The 18,878-nt window shown below is 40.1% G+C and overlaps 2 protein-coding genes across 5 annotated transcripts in view; one reads left to right on the top strand and one right to left on the bottom strand.

Annotated features, from left to right (window-relative positions):
- lrp2a (low density lipoprotein receptor-related protein 2a) overlaps positions 1-13,600 on the top strand; it is a 60,899-nt gene extending 47,299 nt beyond the window's left edge. For all 4 annotated transcript variants that reach the window (XM_037790240.1, XM_037790238.1, XM_037790239.1 and 1 more), the window contains 22 exons: positions 1,622-1,741; positions 2,487-2,603; positions 3,364-3,480; positions 3,574-3,711; positions 3,826-3,948; positions 4,067-4,195; positions 4,501-4,632; positions 4,747-4,878; positions 5,525-5,668; positions 5,767-5,932; positions 6,021-6,149; positions 6,258-6,481; positions 6,570-6,749; positions 7,408-7,527; positions 7,701-7,791; positions 7,937-8,004; positions 9,017-9,134; positions 9,247-9,367; positions 9,579-9,689; positions 11,218-11,334; positions 12,324-12,395; positions 12,486-13,600. In XM_037790240.1, the coding sequence (XP_037646168.1) occupies positions 1,622-1,741; positions 2,487-2,603; positions 3,364-3,480; positions 3,574-3,711; positions 3,826-3,948; positions 4,067-4,195; positions 4,501-4,632; positions 4,747-4,878; positions 5,525-5,668; positions 5,767-5,932; positions 6,021-6,149; positions 6,258-6,481; positions 6,570-6,749; positions 7,408-7,527; positions 7,701-7,791; positions 7,937-8,004; positions 9,017-9,134; positions 9,247-9,367; positions 9,579-9,689; positions 11,218-11,334; positions 12,324-12,395; positions 12,486-12,656 (2,840 nt within the window). In that variant the 3' untranslated portion in view covers positions 12,657-13,600. The remainder of the gene's footprint in view (positions 1-1,621; positions 1,742-2,486; positions 2,604-3,363; positions 3,481-3,573; positions 3,712-3,825; positions 3,949-4,066; positions 4,196-4,500; positions 4,633-4,746; positions 4,879-5,524; positions 5,669-5,766; positions 5,933-6,020; positions 6,150-6,257; positions 6,482-6,569; positions 6,750-7,407; positions 7,528-7,700; positions 7,792-7,936; positions 8,005-9,016; positions 9,135-9,246; positions 9,368-9,578; positions 9,690-11,217; positions 11,335-12,323; positions 12,396-12,485) is intronic.
- Positions 13,460-18,659, bottom strand: rdh1 (retinol dehydrogenase 1). Its single transcript, XM_037790241.1, has 6 exons — positions 18,540-18,659; positions 17,021-17,053; positions 16,579-16,909; positions 15,351-15,609; positions 13,984-14,147; positions 13,460-13,903 (listed from the first exon to the last, which is right to left on the bottom strand). Exons 1-6 carry the CDS (start codon positions 18,540-18,542, stop codon positions 13,665-13,667), a joined length of 1,029 nt encoding a protein of 342 aa, XP_037646169.1. The 5' UTR covers positions 18,543-18,659; the 3' UTR covers positions 13,460-13,664.
- Positions 18,660-18,878: the final 219 nt, after the last annotated feature.

Raw genomic sequence — 18,878 nt, 5'->3', positions numbered from 1 at the left:
GCAGTTTAATTAAAAAACAAGATGCTTTTCATCTCAAACTGACATTTCATCATTACTTAATAGTCTAAACATTTCCAGGCATATTGTGCTGCTCTCATTGATAAACACATAATAATCACTCAGTTGCCAGTTAATTAGGTAAACCTAATAAATCCAGTTTAACACAACAACTCTGCAGTGAATCCAACCTTCATGCACAGGTTTTAGAGATGTGTTTATTCAACTCTGCTGCAGTTTGTGGTGATCTTGCACTGCATTATTGTTACACTGAGAGGAGTTTCTAATATTTAGTTCACCGCATTTTTAAACAATAGACTAAAATATTAGAACCATGTTTCACAGAGTATAATTCAAAAGCACCTTGAGCTACTACAGCTTTCAAAATGACCGTAAAGTTGAACCAACACTTCTATAAAACAGTTTCAACATTAAAGGTCTTATGATAACATTTTTATGTAGACAAATATATATATATATTTTAAATAATACTTCCACAGAGCTTTTAGAAAGGTGCCAAATAAAAGTACTGATTGTGAAATAATCATTTAAAAAAAGTTGGCGGGTCCAAAATGATTGTTTTGTTTACCTCTGTGGAAGATATCTGACGTTTGGTTCCCACCTCTAACACGGCTTGTGAGCCGATAGTAAAACAACGTTGGTGTCACGTGGTATCTCTGGGTCGTCAGTTAGGTTCGAAAAAACAGATAAATGGCTGAGATTAACGGTACATTTCCTGCAACGACTTGTTGTGAAGTAAATGCAATTGAACTGGGAGGGAGAGTACGACATCTAGTGGCTGAATGCTATCAATGTTATCAACAGCACCTTTAAGTGAACATTACAATCTTCATGAAGGTAGAATTTATTGCAGGGCTGTTGTATTAGATTGCATTCGTTTATAGTATATTTACTTCGTTTAAAGTATATTTTGATCCAGCCTCCTTCCACCAGGCACATGGGGCAGGACACGTAACCTTATATGGTACCATTGCGGCGTTTATTAAGCTAATTTATAATTCTCAAACACACACTCAATTACGCACAGGTGGCATTCATCTTTTTTACACAGGAAATTTACACAGTTAGAAGCGTTTGAATCTGAATCTGATGTGGCACACTCGTACAAGCGCACAGTACAAAAATAGTAAGAGAAAGTTAAGAATACGAAAATGATCTTGCATAAGGCCCTTTGTGTTTTCCCATGGGTATGAAATGTGCTGTATAGATAAAGCCTGACTAAATAGCACTTATTCATGGTACCTAAAAATCTGAGCCAGTGCATCGAACAGATGTAAACAATTATTTTGTTTGCTCCTATTTGTATTTTCTCTTACAAATATTTTCATGTAGCATCATGTTATATTCTACCTGGGGAAAAAAGGCGCTAAATATCTTTAGTTCAATCAGCTTATGCCTGCGTTTATAAATACAAATCTCATTCTCATCCTCTAAATGCAGGAAGTCCAGCGAACCTTAAGGTGCTCTTGAAGTTTAAACAAATGGTCACAGAAAAGAACGTCCTTCTGGCTTTTTGGCAGAGCGAGGAGAAAAGATGTGCTTAGTTGAGCGTTAAACATACCTTAAAACGACAACCTGTTTAATGTATCTGCTCCTTCCCCAGACGAAGTGACCTGTGACCCTAACGGAGACTTCCGCTGTGACAACCACCGCTGCATCCCGCTGAGATGGAAGTGTGACGGCGACGACGACTGCGGGGACAACTCTGATGAACGCAGCTGCAGTGAGTGCTGTTCACCATCACTGATAAAGTCACATCATTCAGATGAAGGTTTGGTTTGAGAGTGTAAACAGTGAGAAGCTTGGAACATTGTTTTGATATCATCTAAGTGTCTTTTAAGTAGGTTTACTGAGGGGATTTTACCTCAGCTCCTGTGGATTGTCCAAATGAAAAAGGAGTGTTGATGGCAAAGAATAGTCCTGCTATCATTTTTATCAGACAGCGGGGAGGTTTTGTAAGAGGCTCGACACTTGTGCCTGAGTGCTGAGAGAGGCAGTCTTATCTGCTAGAGAAACAGGCTGTCCTCAGCGTGTCAGAAAGAGGGAGTGAAGGAGTCCGTCACCCTTTGCCCTGGAGAATTTAAACATGTCTGAGAACATGCCAGTTAATAGAGATAATGTAGCTTCTCAAAGGAGGAACAGTGACTGGGGTTAAATCATGGTGGTACCGCTCCCCTTTACTGGTTGCTGCGCTGCTGATGCCAGGAGAGTTTGTCTCCAGTGAACTCATGAGCTCACTGCAGAGTAATGGCTGCACATACTGCTGGTGTGAGTGTGTTTTTGTCATAATATGGAGTAAAATAATAGATTTAAAAACCCTTGACAGCTTTAAGAAATGTGTCAAAGTTGAATTCTGGACACACAACAGCTTTTCACATCCCTCTGATTAATGTGTTTGTTAATAAAACTAAAATGAAGTCCTGCACTCGCTTGATTCCACACTTTGTGTTTTCATGTTTTTACCTCAGCTCCACGCGCGTGCACAGAGAGCGAGTTTCGCTGTGAAAATCTGCGCTGCATTCCCGACCGTTGGGTCTGTGACCATGACAACGACTGTGAGGACAACTCGGATGAAAGGGACTGTGGTAAGTGGAGGCTCTTTGTTGGCCGGCTGTTTGTGAGTAACGGAGGGCTGCACTAAACAAAGAAGCAATAAAACGTCTCGTTTTGAAGCGTAGACAGACAGGACCACCAATAGTCATCTATTCAAAAGTTGTTTATTCACTCTGATACATCTGAGGGATTTCTTCCTTACGGTGCTGGTAGAACACGCATGTAGATAGATCACTGGACATCACGTATCTAGAAGTTATTCTAGATGAGATAAATGGAATAAAAGAGTATCTCACATGTAGGAAGAAAGAAAAAATGTGGGGATTTCAGATGCTGTGAGACTTTTATTCAACTTACTGTTGTCATGACAAAGAAGAAGCTCCCCTTACCATGAATGGTGTAGAGCTGCAATGATTAATCAATTAGTTGTCAGCTGTTAAATTAATCGGTTTGACTAATTTTTTAAGAAAAGAAGTCTAAATTCTCTGATTCCAGCTTCTTAAAAATTAATATCTTCTGGTTTCTTTACTCCTTTATGACAGTAAACTGAATATCTTTGAGTTGTGGACAAAACAAGACATTTGAGGACATCATCTTGGGCTTTTGGGAAACACTGATCGACATTTTTCATCATTTTCTGACATTTTATAGACCAAACAACTAATACAGTAATCGAGAAAATAATCAACAGATTAACCGACAATGAAAATAATCGTTATTTGCAGCCCTAGAGTGGTGTATATTTTGATGTGAAGTGAAGCTACATTTCGTGCTGGTTCGGCTGTGTTGCAGAGTTGCGGACTTGTCATCCCGGATACTTCCAGTGTGGCAGTGGACACTGTATCGCTGAGCGCTTCAAATGTGATGGCAATGCCGACTGTCTGGACTACACAGATGAGACATCTTGTCGTAAGTGTCTCTTTGGTGATAATTATTGTCTCCATCACATAAAGAGAGTTTTAACATAAGTGACATGCATACTTTCTTATCACTGACTTTCAGCGACCCGCTACCCCAACGGCACGTACTGCCCCCCCTTCCTGTTTGAGTGTAAGAACCACGTGTGCGTCCAGCCTCATTGGAAATGTGACGGAGACAACGACTGTGGAGATAACTCAGACGAGGAGCTTCACCTCTGCTGTAAGTATAAACACGCACAAGTCAAGCACACACACAAAACTAAAGCTTATTAGATTCTTGCCAAGAATCTGGCAAACTTAATTCTTGCTGTAAGGTTTTCTTGTTCATCCACAGTGGAAATCCAGTGTGAGACTCCGTTCCGTTTCCGCTGCGACAACAACCGCTGCATCTACAGCCACGAGCTGTGTAACTCTGTAGATGACTGTGGTGACGGCTCTGATGAGAAACAGGAAAACTGTGAGTGTGATAGATTGTAGCTGACGGCCTCATTTATCTACTCAATCTAATGTCATGTTGTATTTTTTGAACGTGCATCTTCAGCCTCTCTTGAGTTGATATGTTTCTCTCCATTTAGGCCAAAGTCCCACTCATGGACCGTGTACAGATGATGAGTACAAGTGCAGTAACGGGCAATGCATCCCTCTGCAGTACGCCTGTGATGATTATGACGACTGTGGAGACCAGTCGGATGAGCTCGGCTGCCGTGAGTACATCAACAAAGAAACTACAGTATATGAGTAATGATGATGAGATGAAAAGTGAAAAAAGATCTTTTTAAACTTGCAGGTGTACTAAAATTCAGATAAATAATTGGTTTCTAATACTGTTTAAGGTTAAAATGTGTTGAATTTTGGAGACAAGATACCATTGAAATGCAGGATCGTGGGTTCAGCATTCTTATATGCCTGGAAAGAAGTTGCTTTCCATATGCTGTGATGCTTTCTATACGATTACCTACATGAGTGTCTAGTTTGACATTTGGTGTGTTTTTGTATTTGCTCCTGTCAGACCACGGCAGTAGCCACACGTGCAGTGACAACATCTGTGAACACAACTGTACTGACCTGACGCAGGGAGGCATCCTCTGTTCATGCAGGTCCGGCTACATGCCCAGAACGACAGAAAAACACAATTGTGAAGGTAAACGTCACATCAATTAGTCGGTCGTGTACTCAGTCCATTTAAACACTGACACACAAGTAGTTTTATATATTCAATGTATGTTTTTTTCATGTCTTCTGCTTTTGGAAACAGATGTGAATGAGTGTGAGGTGTACAGCACGTGTCCTCAGGATTGCAAGAACACAAAGGGCAGCTACGAGTGCTTTTGTGCTGAAGGCTTTCTCTCTTTTGGTGAGCCGCATGGCACAGAGTGTGCTGCCCAGGGTAAGAGCTCGACATTCACACGTAGAAGACAATACTTTACAAATGTTCCCTTTCATTAGTGTGTTAAAGGGATAGTTCGGGTGTTTTGAAGTGGGGTTGTATGAGGTACTTATCCACAATCGGTGTATTACCTACAGTAGAAGAAGGTTGGCGGAGCAAAGCAATATAGTGCTGTGGAACAGGGATGGTGTTACACTGAAATCTGTGACCACCAGAATCTGACCCCAGAGAGCCAGCAATACATGAAGTCACCATTCCTGACGACTGTCGTCAGAAAATGTTACCCCACTGTAATAATAATAAAAAATAAGACAAATACGTGACAGAAAACACACAAAACTAAATTTTTAAAAAACAAAATATGTATTTTAATATTTTTTACTTAAAACTCTAAACGTCTGGTCATCAGAAATGGTGACCTCTATTGTTGCTGGCTCTCTGCGGTCACAGATTTCAGTTTAACACCAGTACTTCTGTCTGTTTCTCCAAACTGGGGGCACACCAACAGTAATCTACTGTGGGTAATACACCGACTATGGATAAGTACCTCATAAAACCCCACTTCAAAGCACCCAAACTATCCCTTTAATCCAGACTCTACATTGAAATTGCCACTTGCATTCATCACACCTTAATTTCTGTATAGGAAACCCACCGGTGCTGCTGTTGCCAGACAACGTTCGCATCCGTCGTTTCAACCTGTCCACTGAGGAGTATTCAGACTATGTGGACAACGCTGAGCACATCCAAGCCTTGGACTACCTGTGGGATCCAGAAGGACAAGGACTCAGTAAGACTTCTAACTGTAAACCTTTTAATGTTGTTGTTGTTGTTAGCTGCAATGAATCTAAAAGTTTGAATAACCTTTTATCTCCTGATGTGCTGTAGGTGTTGTGTACTGGACAGTTCTGGGTCGGGGATCTCAGTTCGGCTCCATCAAACGCGCCTACATGACCACATTCAACGATCACGGCAACAACCCGGTGAAAGAGGTGGATCTGAACCTGAGATACATCGCTAATCCTGACGGCATCGCCGTGGACTGGGTTGGCGGGTAAATCACCAAGTCTATGACTTAACCTTTGCAGAGGTTGCTCGAAATTTGAGTCAGTTCCTCAGTATGCATTTATCACCTTTTACAGGCACATTTACTGGACTGATTCAGGCACCAATCGAATTGAAGTGGCCAAACTAGATGGGCGGTACAGGAAGTGGTTGATCCACGCAGACCTGGACCAGCCCGCTGCTATCGTTGTCAATCCATCACTCGGGTATGAAGCTGTAGAGCTTTAATGTAACAAATATGTTTGCATCCTTAATTCCTTTGTACAGTATGAAAAGGAATTAAATCTACAACAAAATAATCTTTTGTGTTGCAGAATGATGTACTGGTCAGACTGGGGCAGGAAACCCAGAATAGAATCAGCGTGGATGGACGGTCAGCACAGAGAGGTGCTGGTGAAGGAGGAGGACCTGGGCTGGCCTACTGGGCTGGCTCTGGACTATCTGAATGGAAACAGGATCTACTGGTGTGACTCCAAAGAAAACATCATCGAGTCCATGAAGCCTGATGGCACAGACAGGAAGATCGTCATATCAGGAGGTCAGAACACTGACTGCTAGAAATACAAACAGATTTAAGGGTACAATGTGTAAAGGTGATTTAAAGTCTCGTGTTCTCTCTGTTCCAGACATTGGCCATCCCTACAGTCTGGATGTGTTTGAGGGGCACGTGTATTGGACAACAAAAGAGAAAGGCGAAGTGTGGAAGACTAACAAGTTTGGGAAAGGACATAAAGTCAAAGTCCTAACCATCAACCCCTGGCTGACTCAAGTCCGCATTTACCAGGAGCAGCGACACAACCAGTCAGGTCAGAACAGAGGGATTCATATAAAGAGAGAACATGTTTAAGGGATCACATAAACTGACGCTGGATTATTGCTGACACACTCATGCCCTTTAAACAAGACAATGTAGTGACCTGCAACAAGGTTTGTAAGACATATTAAGAAAAGGTTCTCAGTATGTCACATTATAAAAATGAAATTATGAATCGATTTGACAATTTTATTCAGCAAATTTAGTATATTTACTACTTCAAAGAAAAAGTACAGAAGAGAAGAGAGGATAGTAATTAACAGTTATGTTTAAATCTTTATTTAAAGGTACTGTGAGGAACTTCTGAGTGGTTAGGAAACAGTCTCAACTCAATACTGATGCCTCTCTATGACCTACATACGACATGGGAGAGCCAGAATGAGGACTGAGCCGGGTTTTAAACCCTGCTGCCAAAATAAACACAAAATTAAAGTTCATCATAGTAACTTTAACAATGAAAGCTTCATTGAGAGTAACAATCTTTTTTCCATGTGTGTCCTGGCCAAGAAAGACAAGAGTTACAGACAAATAACCTAAGATAGATAACACAAAATATGCCTCAAAATCAGAATCAAACAGAAATGCAATTATAAAATCCCTGCTCTGAACAATATCTAACAGTGTTATTCTTTGTGCTCTTTCCTCTCCAGTACCCAACCCTTGTAAGAACGTGTGCAGTCACCTGTGTCTCCTCCGGCCTGGTGGATACACCTGCGCCTGCCCCCAAGGCTCCTCTCCGGTGCAGTTTGACTCCAATGAATGTGATGCAGGTAAACAACCGCCTGAGTGCTTCTGCCGCCTGCACTCTCGTGTTGGCTGTTGTGTTGCATCTCATTTTGCATTCCTAAATCCATTCTTCATATGTGCCTGGCTGCTCCTGTGGTGTGATGTTGTTGTTGTTGTTGTTGTTGATTCTGTGTATGCCTGGCTTTTGCTCCTGCAGCCATTGAGGCATCCATTGCAATGCCCGTTGCATGTAGATGCATGAATGGTGGAACCTGCTACACTGATGAAGGCGGTCTGCCCAAGTGCAAGTGAGTTTGGTTGTTGCCATTCACACCAGTGATTGATTGATTCTCCATCAGTCATATCCAGTAATGCCTGATATTTGTGGTAAATACACTTCAAGATGTTGTTTTCCCAAGTAAGAAAATTGTGTTTATCATGACTTTTCTGCAGATGTCCGTACGGTTATGTGGGCAGCTATTGTGAGATGGGGAAGTCTAGGGGCGCTCCAGCAGGAACAGGTACTGTAATTCACCCATTATCTATCAGTTCATGGCACTTGATACTTATGTTAATACTAATACTATACTTAATATTAAGCTCTCTTCTTTAACTTAAACTAATTCTTCCAACCAAAACCTGAGGGAGTCCTTCACACACGCACTGGCTGACATGTGGGAGCTGCTGCTCAGTCATGATCTGTTTGCTTTACTGGAGCAGATCAAGGCCAAATGTGATGAAGTAACACAAAGCTACTCAGGCCAACAAAACAGTCTGGCTCAGCAACTGCTGACGATCTAAATCACACATTTCCTTAATAAATAACCAAGTAATTCTTCAATCGATGTCACTGTTTAACGTTTTTATTGGTTTAACAAACTAATGGGTGATCCAAAGAGCACGAACAGTTAAGGACTAGTCAGCAAAATGTTATTACAGAAGAAATGTTTGTGATCAGCACCTCATAGAGTGCTCCAGTGATTTTTGTAGGCCAACCAGAAAGTTAGCATCGCCCTGGTTCCCTTGACCAAAAGCAAATGGGATTTTTCCATTGGGTTTTGGATTATTGCAGAAAATAAGCTCTGTGGCAAACACACGTTTATGATACTTGCAAGTTTTGCTCAGCAAGATAATCTTCACAAATGAACACCGCTTGTAAATGCAATTGCCAGAAGTAAAAAGCTAACGTTAGGCTATAGACAAACTACACCGCGGCCCCATGAACACAAGTATACACAACAAGGCTATAACGGCGGACGAGTAAACGTGATGTCGTTGAGTAGTCTCATTTAGCCACTTGTTAGCAACTACCTTTTTTAAGACATATACAGGCTTCAAAATTCACGACTGGGGTATTTATTGATGTATTTTATGTTGTGGAACAAAACGTTAAAATCTCTTCAGCTTGTGTTAACCACAGACCTTATTTAGGGCATCTAACTAAAAACCCATTAAGACAAGAGAACCGGAAGTGCTAAAGTGGACTCATTGTCTAATATGCATACAACTAAATATGTTATACTTTTTCTTTAGCTGTGGCGGTTCTACTGGCAGTTATTATCATCCTGATCACTGGAGCTCTGGCTGTCGGGGTTTTCCTCAACTACAAACGGACAGGATCTTTCATCCCCTCCATGCCCAAACTACCCAGGTACGTTGGCTCTATTCCCTTTTTGACTCTCTGTTTATGAAAACTGTACTAAAGCTGATGCACACAGAATTTAGATCAAAGTTCAAATTGAAGTGTTCTGTTGTTTGTCCAGCCTCAGCAGCCTGGTGAAGTCCGGTGACACGGGGAACGGGGTGATGTTTCGCTCCGGTGATAATGTTGACCTCGGACCATCACACATTGGAGTGTCATTCATTGACACAGCCATGCAGATGGTAAGTCCTGGAGGACGCTCATTAGCAGTTAATATTTCCCTACTCTCACCATTTTTGACTCACAAACTGGTGCTCTATGTGGTGTTTATTGACAACTTTTTATTTTAGCATTCCTTCTAGAGCTGCTTGTGTAAGCAGCAGTTGAGAAACAATTATTGCCGTGTCTTTAATGAATGTGAAAAGTAATCTCATCAATGTAATATCTCCATAGGATGATAATTTTGCCATGGAAGCTGGGAGGCAGCCAATCACATTTGAGAACCCGTTATACGCCACAGCTCCTGGAGCGTCCGGTGATCCTGCTGTCATTCATGCCACACAGGTACTTATTAATGAATGAATGAGTGTTTTATTTCCCACATGGAGTTACATGTTACATTAACGCCACAGATAAACTAAGGCTTCCAGCGGCGGATAGTTAGTAGACTCATGTTCCAGAGAAAAACAAAGCATTGCTGCTATAAATCAGGCTATGAATGATGTATGAACAAACCCCCCGTTAAAAACCTTCATAATATAGATAGGAATGAAACTGGAAAGTTTTGTGTATGTAAGTGCTACTAAAGTGGAGATTTCTGGCTCAAAGTATGAGAACAAAATCATTTTGAGAAAATGGCCTTTATTGTAAAATTTCATACATTTTGGAGACACTACAGGTGAACAGGATAAAAAAAATGTAACTAATAGATATCACCATGAAACTTCCCCAGTTGATTACTTACATTAAGATAATTATTTTTTGTGTTACAAGTTTTCTGAATTTGTATGTTTAAATATATAAGTGAGGCTTTATCTAATGTTAACTTTTGGTGAATTTAGGAGAAATCCACAGACACAAATAGAGACAGTAGTAAAATAAACACCTGAATGTGTTTTTTGATGTTTTTGTTTTTGTTTCTGCTGAAGCTAACAAAATGAGGGCTTTGATTTATAATGCTTAAGGTATGTTTGTCTTCAGGATGAAGATATTAAATTGTACAGCTGTAAAGTAAGTGATAGGAATAATATTTATGGATGTGTTTGCTGGCTAGGAGAGCCTTGTCATTGCCAAATACTTAATTATAAAAAAACACAAGAAGAAATACCCACACTGCCGTGTCGTGCCAAATTGTTCTTCTATTCTACACGGGCATGACAGCTTATTTAGGGTCCTTGGACTGTTTGTGGTCAAAACATTGTGATAAGTTAGCAACAAAGCAGGTATTTTTGGTATTTCTGTGCAGATAAATTATCGTTATGCAGCAACTGCAGAGAATTTATGGATGTACATACTGTATCAGGGTTACAGTACACCGGCAACCAGCAGGAAAAGGACCCAAAAGCATGACTCCTTGACAAAAAATACAAGCAAGAGTCTTTACTATGTAAAAACACAGAGTAGTATACAGGTAACTGTCCGGGAAAGACAGTTGATGGTATCAAAAACACTGGGCAGAGACTTAGTCAAAAAATCCAGAAACAATGTCATAAACACTTGGAATAAACTGGGAAGATAATCGCTGCACTGCTCACTAAAGACAAACTGGCACAGACAGAAGGGGAGCACACAGACTAAATACGGGTGGTAATGAGGGTGAAAATCATCAGGGTGAGGTAGGTAATCACACAGGTGGGAAACACAAGTATCTGAAACGAGAGACAAAGGTGAGTATATGAAAAAAAAACAGGAATTGAAAACTGGAAACAAGGAAAACATACTGTAACTTAGATATAGGACTGGGACGTAACAGTACGTGCACCACCTGATTATTTTATTAACCATTCAAAATGAAAGAAAATGTAATTAGTTAAGCCAATTAGATCAATCGTCCTGGCTGATGACACTAACATGACAACCTATTTCTCAACAGGTGACTGTTAATGTGAGCGGTGAACAGCTGGAGAACAACTTTGTGAACCCGGCGTATCGCGTAGATCAGAGTGCGGGCATTGTGAACACTACTTCTGTCGGCACCAAACCTGTGCAGGTGAGTCTATTAGTATTGTCCGTATAAAACTATGTGAGCTAAATTATTATTGTTATCATTAATAGTAGTATTAAAGGTGTAATTGATAACAATCGGCCACTAGTCACATTCTCTTTCCCCCGCTCCATTGCGTTAACTTGTTGCCACAGTAAATATTGATGTATTCTGCAGCCTGATAGAGACACCAGTGTCAGTGAAACCAGGCATGGCAGAGGCAGCCTTCTTTAGAGCACTTGGGATTCGTACCGAAAACTGGGCGATAACCGTCAAACTTGGCTGTTTATTGTTTTTTTCCACACTAACTGGGAGTGGGTAAATATGCTGCTTTATGCAAATGTATGTATATATTTATTTTTGGAAATCAATAAACAACACAAAACAATAGGTACTGCATTTAGCATAAAAAATATGCTCAAATCATAACATGGCAAACTCAAGCCCAACAGACAACAACAGCTTTCAGTGTGTCAGTGTGCTGACTTGACTACGACTTGCCCCAAACTGCATGTGATTATCATAAGGTGGGCATGTCTGCAATGGGGAGACTCGTGGGTACCCATAGAACCCATTTTCATTCACATATCTTGAGGTCAGAGGTCAAGGGACCCCTTTGAAAATGGCCATGCCAGTTTTTCCTCGCCAAAATTTAGCGTTAGTTTGGAGCGTTATTTAACATCCTTTGCGACAAGCTAGTGTGACATCGTGGGTACCAATGGTATCCTCTGGTTTCCTAGTCTCATATGATACCAATATCTTCACTCTAGCTTTAAACTGAGCCCGCTACAACCTAAAAATCGCAAGTTGCATTAACGCGTTATTATCGCGTTAACTTTGACAGCCCTAATTAATTCACAATCATAATATTATTTTTTTAGGAAAAGACATACTTTTATTCAGCCCCTTTCTAAAAGCTCTGTATGTATGTTTTTAGAATATTCGTCTACATAAAAATGTTATGATGCCACCTCACTGTTTGTGTTCGTCTGCAGGAGTCAAAGTGGAGCTTATTCAAGCGGAAATTAAACCCAAGCACCACATTTGAAAACCGTTCGTATGCAGAGGTAAGTTTGGAACATTTTTAAGACACCAGTTACAAAACAGAAAGTACAGGTATTTTTTTCGGCTGGTTTACTCTCTGCATTGTTTGACAGATGAAGGATGAAAAGCCAGTAGGAAGCAGCGGGGACTCTTCTGCCCCCGAGCCCTCTCCGTTTGTCCCCCCCGCCAAACCTCAGAAGAGGGATCGTCCGAGCACCTTTTCGCCAACCGAGGACACTTTCAAAGACACAGCCAACCTCGTGAAAGAGGACAGCGACGTATAACCCCTCTCTCGCAGACGGGAATCGAAAAAGAAAAAAAAACACACTTTGCACAGAATTTATTTTTTTATGCAGCCTGTGTACAAAAGCTCAAATTGTTTTAGGAGAGAGAAACACATTTCTATAGAATGAAGAAAAAAAAAGTCTCCTGTGACTATGCCTTCTGACTTTTCTTATGCCAATTCTTGTGTTAATGTTTTTCTTTATTCCGATGTACTATATGTATATCTTTGCACTGAAGCTGCTGATAGAAATGTTAATAAATAAGTTGTATATTTGTAAATTTGAACAGTGAGATTTTGTCAGAAAATATCTTTGAAATAGATCCTATGAATAGTTCAACATAAACACAATAACAGATAAAAAGAGAGCTGCATTCTGAATGTACAGTACTTATATGATCGAAGGTTATTAGAGAAATGTGTTGAGATTTTTTTTTTAATTTTTTTGGCCACTGAACAAAACTGAAGATGTATTTACTTCGTTTTTCATGTTTATATACCTCATTTCAGGGCTGGAAACTAAAAAGCAAGACAAAAATAATTGGATTTTAACTTATGCCATTCAATTTTTCAAAGATGTGCTCCAGTATAAACAGATGCATGTGTGCAAAGCATACTTATTGTAATCAAACTCATTATGTTCTCTGCTTTATGACTTTGAATCAATATGAAAATTGTTTGGAGCGATACTTGAACATGTTTGTTTTGCATGGAAATTAATTAATGTAGTTGATTATCTTGAAGAGCAACACATGACCTGAGGATGCAGATGTAGACGGTCGTTTTATAAACACAGAGAATGAATTCTTAACTTTATACAATGATTTATTTCGTATCATAATGAGCCCAATGAAAACTGTATCTGTGATCATCCACAATAACATGCCCATATGGTTTAAATTGCTGCTGCTGAGACATGAAATGAATAAATTTCCTATTTTGTAACACAGTCTGGACACTTTTTTTTGTTACTATATTTTATTTCATCACTTTCAGAAATAGTCATAGTTTAGTTGCCTGTTAAGACATTTCTTTTATTCTTAGGTGAAGGAAGAAGCAAATTTATAACAAAGTCTGACACAAATGAAGGGAGGTAGGACAGAGGAATCCAAAAAAGCTTGGCATCCCAGCCTGCGCCGTAACGTGTGCGTGGGAAGCGAGCTGTCAGCGCGTGCTCCATACACCAGGTCACCTTGGAGATATCTGAACTGCACAAGAGGCCCATGGACAAGTCCTGAGCTTTCAAATCTGACAGGAAAAAACAAAGCAGAGGAGTCATTAAGAGTATTTATTTGTTGCTGAGTGTCTTCAACTGTACTTCCACTCACAGTCATCAAAGTATGTCTCTCCATAGGAGTCTTTGACGTCTTGAGGGAGGCGGGTCCACAGCCTCCTCAGGTCAGCTTCAATCAGATCCACACTAGTAATGGCTGTCTTGAAGAAACCAGGCTCGATGATGCTCACTTTGATGCCAAATCTCCACATTTCCTTCCTGAGTAGAAGAAGCAAAACAGTATATTTCTTTAGTGCAGCTGGAAAACATTTTATTGTGTATTTTCTTTTAAAGAGGACCTATTATAGTTTTGTCCTTTTTCCCCTTTCCTTTAGTGTGTTATATAGTGTTTTGTGCACGTAAAAGGTCTGTGAAGTTACAAAGTCCAAAGTCCCCGCCAAAGGGAGTTACTCTCCCCCACAGAAACACTGCTCCTGAACTGCCTGAAACGCCTCACTTAAAGTCCCGCATTTTTTTCTGTAATGTGGTGATGTCACCAAGTAACACATTTGCATAATACCTGCCTAACGTCTAGTTTGGCACGCCCTCAAACAAAGCTAGTTAGAGCGGAGCTGGAGTGGAGTCCGAAGAGTTCGGTTTGATTGACCAATCACAACAGAGTGGGCCGGCTGACCAATCAGAGCGTTTCAGACAGAGGGGGAAAAGAGATGCTGCAGTACAGCCGGTATGAGAAGTGTTTTTTGAATATTAAAGCATGTTAACATGTTCTAGTAGAAACCCAAAATACAAATATAGTATGAACGTTTGTGACCCGGCAGCCATGTTGAGATCAGTTGAGGAAATACCAAGCACCGCCCACCAGCCGGAGCAAACTTTCTCATTTTACAGCTAAACAGTACACTACAAGATGTTTCTGAAAACATTTGAGGAGAGAAATAGGCATTACAGTAACAGAATATTAATGAATATTTGATCGGCGTTGCCAAGTTTGCCCGTTTGATTGGAGTTTGTGAGTGATTGACAGCTGCCTCCGTTGAATGAACAGCCAATAGGAACGCTCTCTCTCTGAAATGACCTGTGATTGGCCAAAGTCTCCCGTCACATGCTAGATTTTTTAAAACCTGAAAACAGAGCCATGAGGAGGTGCAGAAGTCTTGTTATCTCTCAGAGCAGTTGAATTACAATATGCTGAAAGGTTATTATGGATTTTTTGCCCAATGATGCCAAAAATATTCTGCCTACTGCAGGTTTAAGTAAAGGATGTGAGTACTTTTTCCACTACTGACTGAATGTGTCTAAGACCAAAGAGATGTTCATTGACTTTCAGAGGTTGGAGGCAATCATTCTAAAAAACTAAAACGTACTGTGAATGTGCACTGAACATGCATGTTAGTTTAGTTTCTTATAGTATTTCTTGTCTTAAGAGAATGTGTGATAATATATCTGTTGTCTTCTCACTACCTGACGCAGTTGGAGAAGGCTTCCACTCCCCACTTGGACACGCAGTATCCTCCACCAGTGATAGACAGTCTGCCCAGTATGCTGGCCACGTTTACAAGCCTGCCCCGGGCCTTCTTCAGCAGAGGCAGAAACTGGAGCGTCACATCAATAAGTCCTATCAGATTCACATCCAACACCTTTGTGAAATCCTCCAGCTGCATCCACTCTGTTGGACCGATTGGTGTGGACCTGCCAGCGTTGTTCACCAGACCCCACAGACCTGCAGAGAAAATGTTACAAGCAGACATCAACTTCTCATCTTTATTTCTCTTTTGTTGATTTATCATCTTCACAAATATCAGAAATGTCTTTGCAGTTGGCTTGATTCATTTCTCATCAATGTGTTCATACAGGCCTCATCTGACCAGCTGCAAACTGGCAAATGTGTCACGGTCTGGTGCTGGGCCCAGAGACCGTTTTGTGTTTATATCTCTTTGTGGCGTATATTATTTGTTCGGATATGTGTAGAGTATTTCGGTTTCTATGGTTCTGGCTTTTCTTGTCTCATTCATTCTAGTGTTTTCTGTTTTGTTTTGATGAGTTCACTCCTCAATGTGTGTGTCATGTCTAGTATTGCTTCCTGCCTTTTGTATTTTCCCGCCTTTGCGATTGTCGACCCCGTCCAGATTGGTTTTACCTGCACCTAATTATCCTCACTTCCTCAGTGGATTTAGTCTGTTGTGTTTCATCCTTTTTATTTCCCAGTGTTTTGTATTTTTAGTTTACTCCTTGTCACTTTACTTTGTGGAAAGTGCAAACAGGTTTGCCTCATTATATCCTCTTAGCTGGAAGAATCAGTGTTGAAATGCAAAAATATATAACATACAGTACTATGGAGAGTAATGTAGTCCATACTGTATAGTGTTTGGGAGTTATGTCCACCAACACAGACAGACCAGGCATTAATTCCAATAAAGTAAAGTCTAAAAAGTTAACACTCTGGTCAGGATAAACTTTTTTTATTATCAATCTGTAGTTTAAATTTATGTTTGGAGAATCTCTGTTAAGAAATGCAAACTATGAGGTATTTTCTCCCTTTACAAAGAGAGAGAGAGTGTGTTAATCAGTAGGAGGATGATGAGTTGATGATGTGATGGTCCAGGTTGCCTTTATCTCTCCCAGTGCCTCACTCTGGCTGGCACCCTATCTGTGTGTTACCCCCTGCTGCTGTCCGCCCGGCCCGGCTCACCTCGCTCTCCGACCTCTCTGCTCACAAACTCCACCGCCCTCCTGATGCTCACCCCGTCTGTAACATCCAGCAGGAGGGTCTTCAGCCTGGGGGAGGACAGTGCTGCCAAATCTGCTGCACCTTTCTCTGTGAGACATGCAGCCGTGACGCGGAAGCCTTTTCCATCCAGCTGCCTGGCCAGCAGATTCCCAAAGCCGCTGTCACAGCCTGTGATGAACACATGCTTCTGGTTGAAGCCGTCAACCTTGTAGGAATCTCTGATGTACCAGCGGATGGCAACCAGAGTGGCCAGAACTAAAGCACATGTTAAGGCCAGGTGTGACAGGACCACCTGAAACACACAATCCACAGCTGTGACTTCTTGTCTCTTTATTTTACTCTAAATATTCTACACACAAAAGGTATAAAAATGTTGAAAATAGACAAAGATAAATCAGCTTACCTCTAATGAATATGTTGTCAAAACCGTTGACACCTGAGTGGAGACATTTGAGATGTATTTCTTCAGTTTAAGATCCAACACACAAAGAAGATTAATATTAAAGGCCCCCTATTCTTTATGTGTCAATTGGTTTGTGATTAACTGCAAGTTTACTTAAATGTTAATGGTATTAAAGAGCTACTTAACTCTCCATTTTAACTTGAACACACCAATAATAAAAAAATGCTTTCAAACTCAGTTCAAAATGCAGTGGTGGAAGAAGTATTCTGATAGTTTCCTTCAGTAAAAGTACCAATACCACACTGCAAAAATACTCCACTACAAGTAAAAGTCCTGCATTCAAAACTTTACTTAAGTAAAAGTATGTAAGCATTATCAGCAAAACCTACATAAAGAACCAAAAGTAAAGTAAAAGAAGTCCTTGTGCAGTAAAATGTTCCCCATCAGTGTTTTACTATTATATGATCTTTCTTGATTAATATCACTTCTGCATTAATGTGTATGTTGCATTTTACTGCTGTCGATGTTTAAGGTTGTGCTAATTTAAACTCATTTATATACTGTTGGGTAGTTTAATTTACAGCAATGCATCATATTCTATAAGATCATCATATGTTTCTGTTTTCAGCTTTGTGACGATGCATTTTCCAGCTGATCCAAAATGGTTTTAAATACTTTATTTAGCTTAAGAAGTAGGAGAATTTCTCAACACATGAATAAACACTACATCCTTTAATTTATCACAAACATTCAAATTCAATTCTTTTTGTTTTCACTGGACAAGAAGGGAATGAAAAACTGTAATCTTTGAGGTAACTAAAGCTATCAAACAATGGAGTAAAAAGTGCAATATTTGCTCCTGAGATGTAGTGGCGTAGAAAATTGCATGAAATAGAAATACTCAAGTAAATTAATATCTTGAATCTGTGCTTAAGTACAGTACTTGAGTAAATGTAATTAGTTACTTTCCACCACTGTCAAACTGTGCATGGTGCATGTTCCTGAATAAATGTTGCTCATTTCTGCTCCAGCGCCATCTACTGGGTTAATCTGGCAGTAATGCACCTACATTAGACAGGATACTTCCAATATCATATAAATAAAATTAAAATATCATGAATATATTTATTATAAATGAATTATAAATAAGCAAAATAACACTTACAGGGTCAATTTCTTTGCATAATGAATTCTTGAGTGGATGAAAACGTTGTCTTTTCATACTTTAAGTAAATTTTCTAAGGCATTTTTTCTTTTACTTAAGTAAATAATCTGAATACTTCCTCCACCACTGTGCTATACTAACTGAATTTTGTTTGTGATGCTTTGCATACCACAAACAAAAACCCTGCATAGCTAAACACCACAAGAGGTACGTTTTTTGTGTGTTTTTGGTGAACTGAACCTTTAATGCAACAATTTTCATTCACCCACCACGTTACGGCGCTCAGATTGTGCATAAAAGCCAATAAACGGTAATTTAACTTGTGTAAAATGTTAAATAATAAGTCATACATACCATGGCAACAGTTGTTCTTTATCAGAGAATAACTGAAAATAGTGACAATCCTTTTTCAGTCGAGTTGTGTCGGGGTGTGATGCAGAGTGTCAAGGTCCATGGTGAATATAAAGGCAGGGTTAAATGTTTCACCAACATTGGGTTGTGCAATAGACAACACTAGATTACATGGCCCCTGGTTTTGATTACTGCATTCCCCTTTTACCTCATATCCACTCTGAAAACACAAAAACCCAGCCAAAACTGGTAACAGAATGACCTGTGCATCTGATAATGAAGGAAAATAAACATTAAGAATTTGAAGAGCGGGTTTGAACAGAGGCAGAGGAGTCAAAGTCC

The sequence above is a fragment of the Sebastes umbrosus genome, chromosome 13 (genome assembly GCF_015220745.1).
Source record: "Sebastes umbrosus isolate fSebUmb1 chromosome 13, fSebUmb1.pri, whole genome shotgun sequence".
Lineage (NCBI taxonomy): Eukaryota > Metazoa > Chordata > Actinopteri > Perciformes > Sebastidae > Sebastes > Sebastes umbrosus.
The sequence above is the reverse complement of the archived record's forward strand: the minus strand, read 5'-3'. Positions and strand labels throughout refer to the sequence as shown.